At 38.1% G+C, this 11,573-nt stretch overlaps 1 protein-coding gene across 1 annotated transcript in view; it reads right to left on the bottom strand.

Annotated features, from left to right (window-relative positions):
• Nucleotides 1–321: 321 nt before the first annotated feature.
• The window catches only part of LOC113227120 (neuromedin-U receptor 2-like), a 15,707-nt gene continuing 4,455 nt past the window's right edge, over nucleotides 322–11,573 (bottom strand). The window contains exons 3-5 of the mRNA XM_026459998.1: nucleotides 9,707–9,814; nucleotides 7,326–7,417; nucleotides 322–817 (exon numbers count right to left, since the gene is read on the bottom strand). Coding sequence (XP_026315783.1) covers nucleotides 454–817; nucleotides 7,326–7,417; nucleotides 9,707–9,814 — 564 coding nt within the window. The 3' untranslated portion in view covers nucleotides 322–453. The remainder of the gene's footprint in view (nucleotides 818–7,325; nucleotides 7,418–9,706; nucleotides 9,815–11,573) is intronic.

The raw sequence follows: 11,573 nt of genomic DNA, 5'->3' as shown, positions 1-11,573 counted from the left end.
GCGCAATCTGGTGTCAGGTAACCGGCCGAGGAATGGCCGATACATGACACCCTTCCGCCAAAACTCTTCCTTCATGAAGGTCGACAGATGTTCGGTTGGTGCCCTCACCACAAACGAATTAAAATTTACGTTGTGGCGGGACTCCAACCGCTCGACCCTCAGGGTGTATTTGGCTTTATGTCTTATGTACTCCACTATTCTCCTCAGACTTCGCGGAGTAATGCAGTCGTGACAGGTACAGCAGCGTCGTCGGTATGGCCGGACGCAGCAGGAAGTTAGGTCCTGTCGGTGCTGTGCCACACAGGTTACGGCTGGTGGGCTTCCTCTTCCTCTCCATAACCTTTGTGAAGCTGTTCTCATCGCACAGGTCCGTCTGCCTCTGTGGTTTTGCAACTTCAGAGACAGGCTCACGGGGATTGGTTTTGTTCTTAGCCGATTGCCGCCTCTCGAATTTCAAGTGGCGAGTCGGCTGGTACAAGCGGCTACAGCGGCGTATGCACGTGCAGGGGCTGACATGCACACGCGAGACGTTTCCGCTGGGACGGAGGTGCGGGCAGCAGGGGGCGGCGCTTCACGCGCGACGGCAGCTGAGATCGGTGACGCAACCATTTGAGCCGACTCGACAGTGCTGATGGATGCATAATGCGCCCCACGTCGCGTGTTTATATTAGAGGCTTCTGGTGACCTACGTACCGTAGCAACGTTGCTTAATAACGCAACTTGGGTACGCAGCTCACTTATGGTGTTATCTGAAGCCTCCACTTTAAACTGCAACTCGGCCAGACTTGACTTCAGGGAAGTAATATCTTTCAGCAGCCTGGTGACATCGACTCAGGAGTGGTATAATATCCTGGAGACTCTTCACGCCTCTATCCCTCCGGCGAGATCTTTCCAGTTTTGCCGAGGCTCTGAAACAGCAGCATCTTGCCACTGCAAATTTCATCCTCATTTAAGTTGAACTTGCAAATCTGTTCATGCTGACCTCGTCCATGGTATCGATGGCGTGTCGGATAAACGCCAAAAGCTCATTGGCTATGAGTTGTTGGGAATCCATTGCCACTTACGCGCAGCGGCCTAATATGCTGCGCGAAACTGGAATTATAATAATAATTCTCACTGCGTAGTGGAGCGCGTCCGTTTCCGAACGCGCACCGACCGGTACTTGAATATTCCTTAAGGCATTTAAATTTCCACCATCGATATACGTTCTCGCTTCTTTTGCGTAGTTAAACGCTACGAAATACGTCGTAGAGTTTTAGTGTCTACGTTCGAAACAACGTAAAATAGTGGCAGAAGTATACATACAATAAATTATAATAATATGTATATGGTAAGTTTTCTAGTTAGATGTTGGATGTTGTTGTCTGTCTGTTGCTGTTATATACATTATTAACATTTCATATTTATATTGTATTGAATATTGTATACATATATAATGGAACACAAAATAAATAAATCTCATAGTAGTATAGCTTGTAAGATTAAGAAGATATTTTTTCTGAGTGTTCGATCTTTGTTTTAATAATTATAACAAACTAGTGGAGTAATTTCACAAAAAAGAATTGAATATCAATTGAATAAAAATTTAATTAATACAGTAAATAGCGACATCTCTCGCCAGGACTGGTAGCTGTAAAGGTACTAACTAGGTGATAAATCTTTCATAGATTTCTCATAGATGGCGCTACGACTAAAAAGTCGTCTGGCACGGTATGCAAGAAGACGTCGGTTTGAATCCGACCGGATCGAAGGATTTTTTCTGAGTGCTCGATCTTTGTATTAATAATTATAAGAAACTAGTGGAGTAATTTCACAAAAAAGTATTGAATATCAATTCAATAAAAATTTAATAAAGATAACCTACATTTAATCAGATTCTACCAGCATTATAGACATCTGTAATTGATGGATGACTGTGCCTGACGTGGGTGCTGGTGCGGGTCTGAGCTGTATCAGACTTCGATAAAATATCTTAAGGTATCTGTTTTTTTCGAGCAACCATTTCCGAGAATGTATAGTACATGCATTCTATATATATTGTCCTGTCCTATTGATAAAGTTATCAGAATAACGCTCGGTTCCATTTTGTATCAAAAATTAGTTTATTCGATATGCAATACAATACAAGAAAAACAAAACGAAAATTAATATTTTTTTATGATACCAAGTGACGGGAGGACCAAGTCGTGCGCCTGGTGGTAAACGACACGCTTGTCCATAGCAATTGCAGTGCCACTCAGAGGTTTAGTTGTTAGTTGACAAGTCCTATGTGTTGATATAGTTTCACCAGCACCCTTACCCTTCAAAACCGGAACCGGAACTTGGCGGCAGAAGTAGAGAAATGACGAACTCTTTCCGAAGGAGCTGCTACTGCTACTAAAATAACAACCGCACCACTGCAGTGATCTCAAATTAGGAAATTCCCGGTACTGTGAGTACCAGAGAAATGTAATTCACCCCAGGGCACTACCTGGAGCATACATTCTAGAACCAATTTAGAAAAGGTCATTTCCCAAATTGGTCCTACCGGGAATCGTACTCGGGACCTTCTCATCCAGCCCCTACAGAGCAAACCGTTGAGTCTGTCGTCAATAATGTTACCTAATATGAAGTTTATTAAATATCATGTTTTAATACCTATAATACATATAATCCATAAACAGTCTTATTATGATATAGGTTCAGATAACACTTCTCTATAAATGGTTTTAGAAAAAAGAAATTGGTGTTATAAACTTATTTCATGTATTTAAAGTCGTACGTCAATTCGCGCTTTCTAAACCATTAAACATTACGCGAAAAAGTTAGAAATATTATATCTAATTTCGCCATGTTGCAATTTTTATAGTTTATATTTTGTAAGCCATTAAACTTGAAATCTATTAGTATTAAGAGAATTTCGTCTTACGTTTGTAACCCTTTAGATACTTTGGTTTTAAAATATCATAACTACGAAAACTATCATAGAGTATAAATTATCTAAAAACTGTCTACAAGACTATCCTGTTCTACAAATGGTCTTGTAGCATTCTAAAAGAGTTACTTGAGAAAAGAGATAGGAATCACTCTTAACACTACCTACAGAGAGTTTCTCAAAGCAATCTTGTGATCTACTAATAAAGTGGTGCCCACTTTTACATTAAATTATCTTGAAACCTTCTTCAAGATATCTTATCTTGAGGGAATTTGAACTCTTAAAATATACAATCGGATTAAATTCTATTAGATATCTTATAGAATATATTTAGATATAGATGTGCTGCTTGGGTAGTTTGTTGTAAAGTTCCTTCGATCCGGCTGGATTTGAACCAACGTCTTCAGCATATCAGGCCGACGCTCTCCCAACTGAGCTACACAACGACCTAGCAGACCTTATGAATTTTTCTACGTGCTTGTCTTCGTGCGGATCTTTGTTTTTGGATTCTAACGACTTTTTTGCCGCTGTGCCATCTGTGAGAAATCTGGGAAAGTTTTTCTTGACTGACAGCCAGATACCTAGTTAGTAGGTAGGTAGTGTAGTTATTTTATTTTTATTTCTCTACTACTTGGTGAGTATTTTCAATATAAAATAATACAAGTGCTGATGACACCTAAGAAAAAACTCGTAAATAGATGGTTATTAAACTTAAAACTTAAAACTTAAACTGCATCCGTGGCCGAACGGTTACCATGCCGGACTGCCACGCAGAGGTCCCAGGTTCGATTCCCGGGCCGGGAGAAATATTTGTATGGCCTACATTTATTTCTTTCGTGAGTTTGGGTGTAATTTGTGGTTGTCTATATGTGTGTACATGGCACCCGCGACATAGGGTTTCCCTAGTGCGGGGCTATGTTGAGTGTGAGCGTTATTATTATTATTATATATTATTTTTTTAGATGTTCTAAGAAACAATTGAAATTAACAATTAAAACCGAAAGTACCGAATAAAAAAAAGTGTCATTACGAACATAGGTTAGGTTAGTTTAGTGCAGTTAACAATTAATCAATTTTCAAGCTTTTCAATGTTTTTGATTAACAATTAGAATTGACAATTGTGATAAATTTACAGGCCATAAGGTGGTGGGCTAGGGGGTTGAATTAGGGAATGGATTAGGGGGTCTGTTAGGGTAGGTTAGGGGATCGGTTAGGGGGTCGGTTAGGAGGTTGGTTAGGGTGTCATTTAGGGGTTCGTTTAGTGTCAGTTCGAGGTCGGAAAGGGGGTTGATTAGGGAGTCAGTAAGGGTTCGGTTAGTGAGTCGGTAAGGAGGTCGGTTAGACGGTCGGTTAGGGGTCGATTAGGGGGTCGGTTAGGGTTCGGTAAGTGAGTCGATTAGGAGGTCGGTTAGGGGGTCGGTTAGGGGGTCAATCAGGGGGTCGGTTAGGGGGCCGGTGAGGGGGGCGGTTAGGTGTTCCCACCTGTGTGTTTTTTTACCGGGGGAAATATTTATAGATACCCCTGAGCTCAGGGAGACTAAGGGGTTATGTGGGGACTCTCCTTCCAGACTGGAGGGCCTACCCCACTAAAACCCCCCGGGTTTACCTCTCGCCGGTTGAGTCGGCGCCGTGGGGTCCGTGCACATTCACCACCAAAAAAATCATGCATTAAAACAGTAATAACTAATTTCATAAATTTCCCACATGTGACGCTGGCGGCAAAAAGTCGTTTAAACTCAATACAAGCATCTACAACAAGCACATAGAGAAATTCGTAAGAACTGCTGATTCGGTCTGTTGTTCAGTTCCTATCTACAGACCCGAGAGATAAGAAGTTCCGGGGAGACTACGCGCGCTCGATAAGACTAGGGTACGGCGGGCGTTTGTGCCGAGCTCTGGCGGACCCGGAGTTGGGTATGGACTCGCCGGGGTTTGCCTCAGTAGCATGTGGCCGGGGCGTTCGTCTCGAGCGCAGCTAGCTCATCTTAGTAGCGGTGTAGACGAGGGCCTAATGGCGAGGAGACGCGCGGGGCATGTGACTTGCACTTTAAGTCGTTAGCTCCAGACAAGGATGCGCTAGACATCCTCCGGTCCCGGAACTGGAGAGACGCCGTTTTTCGGCTTCGGGAAATGAGAGTGCCTTAAAGCTCCGCCACCAAAGAGATGTGGTAGTCGGCTTAGAGTCGATGGAGCGTGCCTACAGCTCCGATACCTATCTGGAAAATAGGGAGGGTGCTGTACGTGCACCCGGGGCGGCTCACCTAAGGCACTAGCCTTACAGATAACCGGATGAAGACGGACAAACGGTCTGACCTGGGGTTAGGTTAGGAAGGATCTGACTTAGATGGTCTCTGCGCGGGCATGCTCGCTACTATGACCTGCGCGGGCATGCTCGCGCCCTTCTCGTATACCACCCTAAGGGTCGGTAGGGAGGGTCACTATAATCAAAATTAATGTAGAAAGATATGAGGCTGTTGTTCAGTTCGTCAACTCAGAGTAAAAACGGTGGCCCCGGTGTGGCCACAGACAGTGCCTGGTTCGAGTCCAGTCAACTCGAAAGATTTTTTCTTTTTGTTGTTCAATTTTTGTATCGATAATAATAACAAACTAGTGGTGTATTTTCACAAAAAATATAGAAATATCATGATATTCAATGAAATAAATAAAGTAGTAACTAAAATCACGAATTGATTGGAAACCCTGACTGTTTTCTGAGACCGACCTTTTTTTATGAGACGAGTAAGTCATGCGCCTTATGGTAAGCGACACGTAATTGCGCCTGTCACCCTAAGACGTAAGTTGAAAAGTCCCATGCGCATATAATTTGACCAGCACAGTTACTCTTCAGAACCGGAATGCTGTAATTTATTTTATTTTTTATTTATTTGAATTTAAAAAGGAGGTACAATATATTTAAATAAACATAGTGCTACAAAACTGTATATGCAGTTTGACTGCAGGATCGAAACGCAAAAAGTTACAAACTGTCAATAATGTTGTTAAAAATACTTAAACAATATAATTACTAACTATTCAACAATAATTATAAAAAATGTATTAAATGCTCGCATTACTGTTGACGGTAGAAATAAGTAAGGTAGCAGTACTTTTGTTAGGGTCCTAATGGGACGTAACATAAAAAGTGGACTGTATTACAATAGAGCAGGTATATTCGCCGTCTTAATCAAGTGAAAAAATTGGTTCGCAAGTAATACAAAACTGTAGAAAGGTCGACCGTCGCCGGTGGCTGATGATAAGGCGAGTGCCCTTCGTCGTAACGTCACGTTAGGCTGTGTCGGCTTGTCGTGGTGAATGTTCACTGATCCCACGGCGCCGACTCAACCGGCGAGAGGGAAACCCGGGGGGGGTTTTAGTGGGGTAGGCCTTCTAGTGTGGAGGGAGAGTCCCCACATAACCCCTGAGTCTCCCTGGGCTCAGGGGTACCCATAAAGATTTCCCCCCGTCAAAAAAAAAAAAAGGCTGTGTCGGCTTTCCACGCGTCTCGTACTGAGCGTGTATAGGACCGGCTCGCAACAATTTCCCTGGATGAACTCTTCATAACAAGGATCTCTACTGCTACTGGTCTACCAAATCTACTAAGTAAAATGTACCACGTACTTGTACTTGTACATTGGTTGGTTATTTATACAGAATACTCATCAGTAATAATTGCTGTAGGCACATTAAAATTAATAAACATAAATGTGTATATACACCCATGCCAGAATACATGTTTAGCAATTACCTATATAGGTACAAATATGGTAACATACTTTTATACTAACTGAATGTTAAGTAAAAAACAATTAAGACAAAAATCATCTACGAAGGCAAACATTGTCATCGACGATTACATACAATTCTTGATGCCACATAACATATTGATCGAATATTATTAACTCTACGAATATTATTACACATCTGTCGGTATGATACACAACACACAAACAGCTTTTGATATTCTGAACTGTTTATAAAAACGTTTTTCAAGGTACATAGGTAATATGGATATGTCGACATAGATTTAAATTTACAAATAATGTATCTTTGATCACATTATTCACCTTTCTCAATGTAATTTTATTTTTGTTACATGTGGAACAGTGAATGTGTAAAAACAAACATACAGACATGAAAATTGCTTATTATTATTGATCGGCATACTAAGTTAGGGAATTAATTTATAACTTAATTACTTAATTACTGTAAGTAAATAGTATATTAAAATATTAATATAATCCTTATTACTACTGTCTTAGAAGTTAATTTTCGCTAAATAACGTAAATCAAATCTGAAATGTGCAACAGTGTAAGAAGATTTATACAATGAAAATGCCTCGTGATAATACTAACTAATATAAAGCTACACATTTTTATTACAAAATATTTCCATGTTTAATCGAGTCTTAACGTATTTGTTCCGTTATTGTGATTGCTTCGTATCGTTGTAGAAAAAATGGTCTCTGTAGCTGACCGATGTGACTTGCGGCCCTTCAGGAAATCCTTTAAAATTAAATTAAAATTGTGAACACAGAGTTTGATGTCATTTCAATACGTATTAGATTATTTAGTTCAAAAAATTTTTTTGTTAGGAATCAGGATTGATAGAATGTCACACGCCAACACAACAAGCTACACATTGACGTGCATTTTGTTCCGTTGCAATAGAGGCGATTTTCGGATAAAAATGTGTAGTCTGATGTGCCGTTGTCCGTACTATATTGGCCCTTTAAACTCCAAAGTTACCACACCAAGTAGGTTTTATGAAATCAACCGTAACCGCTCCGGTGAAGGTTGTCCAACAACCTACCGTAATTTAGTTAATTTAAGTAAGAGCGGTTACACACGGTGACTTTTAGCAGCGATGCAAATCGCGCGACGAAAACATCGCGCGATTGAGAAACGCGCGATTGCATCATGACACTACCGATTTATAGGCGGTTGCATCGATACATTAGAGCGTTTGCAACGATGTAGTCGCGTGTTTTGCATTGCGATCATATAACTACAGCTGCGACAGTATCGCGATTGTATCGCTGTTGAAGTCTTGCGTGTATTATAAGGTAGACGACTAGCGAGACACTATTGAATCGCTGCAGACGCACTGCTTAAAATTGCCGTGTGTAATCGCTCTTAGCGGCGGGGTGTAGAGTTACGAATAAAGACTACGAGTACTATTAATTGGAGAAATGTAATTCTCAGCTGTGCTTTGATAGATTAGGGGCCTAAGTCTTTTTCTAATCAAATAGGCGTATTGCGTTGTTTTAATATGTAAATATACTTTTAAGAAGGAAAGTAAACAAACGTATTCCAATATTTACAGATTCAAAAACATACTTGTAGATAAATAAGAAAAGCTATTTTCGATACGAAATGACGTGAAATGGTTCCGCAGGAAAAAGTTGAATACGCCATAGATTTTATCGTGGTGGTAGTAAGTAAATAAGTCTGTTTATAAAAATAACAGAAAATGACCAAAAATACAGTTGGCGTTAGTGTTCATTGGAGGTATCGATATGATCTGAAGTACTTTATATCACTTGGAATTACTTAGTAAACGTGTTTAAGTCGATATTTAGGTACCTATTTCATGAATATATTTGGCATTTAAACTTCAAGTTAACTATAATATTATTTAATAAATAACTATATTGCTAAAATAAATTGTATTTTTAAAAGTATCTAACTATTTGGCTGATATGTTTACCAGTGAAATAGTCTTTGTATTCGAAAGTAAGTTTTCACTTTTAATAAAAACATTCGCAAGTAAGTTTTTACTTTTTCGTAAAAACTTACTTTCTAATACAGTTATTGTGTAAATAGACAGCGGCAGGACGACAAAGTTAACCAGTTTGACTAAAGTATCGACGTCTCAATTAACAAATTAAATTGAATACGGTTGAGTTTAGTACAGATTATTTGCAAAGTAACCAAAAAATATATATGGACGGTACTGCGCGCATTCAAAGTGTTTGTCGAAAAACCGACAACCGATGAATCACAACGTATGGAAAATGGTACATTGCATATAGTGTTGGAAATAACTTGTACCCGGCTTAGTGCACTAAGTATTTTACAACTTTGTATTTGAAGGTGGAATGTATTAGTACTTATTTATTTGTTTTTTTATAAGTTATAAAGTGGGATCCTATATTTACAAATTACCTGAATGATGCAAAAAGTGTGTTTTTATGCAAATCTTAGATCTTCGAGCATGCTATGTAGCTCTTGGGCAGACGAAGAAAAGAGGATAATGTCATCCGATCCGCTAAACGGAGGTTAGTTAACCTTTTCTCGCCGATATTAATGCCTCTCCTTCCTACCGAGTTATTAGCTTCCTAAATATTTCTTCGAGGGTACTGGTAAGGAGTTTTTGCGATAGCGGGTCACCTTGCTTAACACCTTAACAGGTTTGCATGTAATATTAAAATTGTTACGAGTAGTTGACTTTTTATTTCAGAATGGTACTTATTTAAAAAACACGCCTGATATTTTTTAATTGAATAAAAAACGTGTTTATTTTTAGTAAGTACAAATTTTTGTATTCAAAGCAGTTGTTCGAAACTAAAACCTATTTACGAGTGTTATATTCAATGTATAAGAGCGTTTAATGTCAAAATTTTAGATACATCTAGTTTTATTTTCAAAAATTTATTTTTGTAACGTTAACTTAATTTAAAGGTTTTTGATGTCTCTTGTATTTACGGAATAATCGCCTGCGCACATTTAACGATTACAACTAGTATAGACTTTATCGAAGACATTGTAGCATATAATGGTAATAAATCTTACTTTGAAAGCCTGCCGGAACTTTTTCGACATGAGGCTGTAGAGGATCGGGTTTACCGCTGTCGACACATAAACGTTTACAGCACATAAGTAGTTGAGGATACGCCAAACCTGAAATAAGATAATGTAAGAATATCAAGAAAATAAATATACTAGGGCCAATTCAATTCATATGTTTAGCATAAGACATTTATGTTTTATTTTAGTATAAATGTACGTATACGTGAAATACATGAGTCGTCAATCAAATAAATATAATGATATTACAACACTTTATCTATTTTAAGAGAGTTTGATATAGAATAATAATTTTAAAATGCATCTTTTGGTTTTTTTTTTTCAATATTTATTTAAGAAATAAATATAAAGTTTATTGAAATCGCGATGGATTACTACCATGATATTCAGTTTTTTTTGTAATATTGCTTCACTAGTTTCTAATTATTACTACAAAGATCGAACACTAAGAAAATTCCTTCGATTCGGCTGGATTTCAACCAGCGCTTTCAGCATACCGAGCCCGACGCTCTCCCATCTGAGCTATAGAACGAACCAGCAAACTTTACGAAATTTTTCAATGTGTTTGTTGCAGATCGTTTTTCGTTTTTAAAGACTTTTGGCCGTATCGTCATCTGTGAGAAATCTATAAAAGTTTTTCTTCACTCAGCCAGACACCTTTACAGTTACCAGCGGCTGACTAGAGATGTCGCTTTAATAATCATAAAATTAAGTTTGCAATATTAATAACTTGTAAATAGGGGTGAAAATGTATTTTGTGTATTAAGGTGGACGAAAATAGCCTTTCCACACGATGTATCATTCCTTTCACCATGATGGCAAGCATTATGAACCATGGATAAAATAATAAGAGAAGGGATAAAAACAGGGTGGTTTGCACCGATATTACCATGGGACCTGCAAAATTCGAAACGTTGGTTTGTTTGAGAAAATAAATAAAATATACATAAAGTTATATAGTTAAACTTTTCTGATCTAAACCTGATTTAGATCCAAAAAGAACTAGTTTCTTTTCCAAAGTTTTGTTCAATGTTTTTAAAAAAATACCGAATTTCATTGAAATCGGGCTAACAGCGGTCATACTACCGTGATATGACAGCAAACTATGTAAATTTTATGCAAAATTCGTACTAAATATTCTACATGTTTTTTTAAATTTCAACTTTCCTTTACATTTCCACAGACTTGTGACTTTTTGTCAAAATTCGAAGTAATTGTTGTATTATTGTATTTAGTGTGCAATTTTTACTTATAGTAGAAGATCCTCAGTAACTGACTGAATTGTGAGGGCATATTGCCATGCAGTTATTAAGCTAATGCATCCTCTAAACTGAGTTTCTGACTGCTAGTCCCTTCAGCAGGTGGTCAACGCTGTTACACAGCGGAGTGCAATTACGAAGTTAGCATACAAAGCACTTAGTGCAAAATCATAGTTTTCGCTGGAACTAATGTTCCAAGTGATGCGAGATGTCATCTGTTAGTGCATTCTGTATCAGTACAATTTTGGAGGTGTGTAATGTATCACATAAATATTCACATAACGCTCAATTGCCATAATTTTACTTCTTATAAACTCATTTAATATAGCAGTTCTCTTCAAATAACGAACATTTAATATAAACTTACATTCTATAATTTAATTGTTTTATAACGATTGACTCTAACATTCATTTTTGATAACAATCGTAAGTTATAAATCACGGTTAACATAATATCATTTTATCTAAATTTCATTTCATCTAGAAATAGGATTACATTTCGAAAAACGATATCCCTAATACTAATATTATATTAATTACAATTTGGCTTGAAAACATGTTCGGAAGCGCAAACAAAGTCGATTCTGGTACTC

This window comes from Hyposmocoma kahamanoa, unplaced genomic scaffold (genome assembly GCF_003589595.1).
Source record: "Hyposmocoma kahamanoa isolate Upper Pololo Valley unplaced genomic scaffold, ASM358959v1 202, whole genome shotgun sequence".
Lineage (NCBI taxonomy): Eukaryota > Metazoa > Arthropoda > Insecta > Lepidoptera > Cosmopterigidae > Hyposmocoma > Hyposmocoma kahamanoa.
Note: the sequence above shows the minus strand (reverse complement) of the source record. Positions and strands in the feature narration are given on the sequence as shown.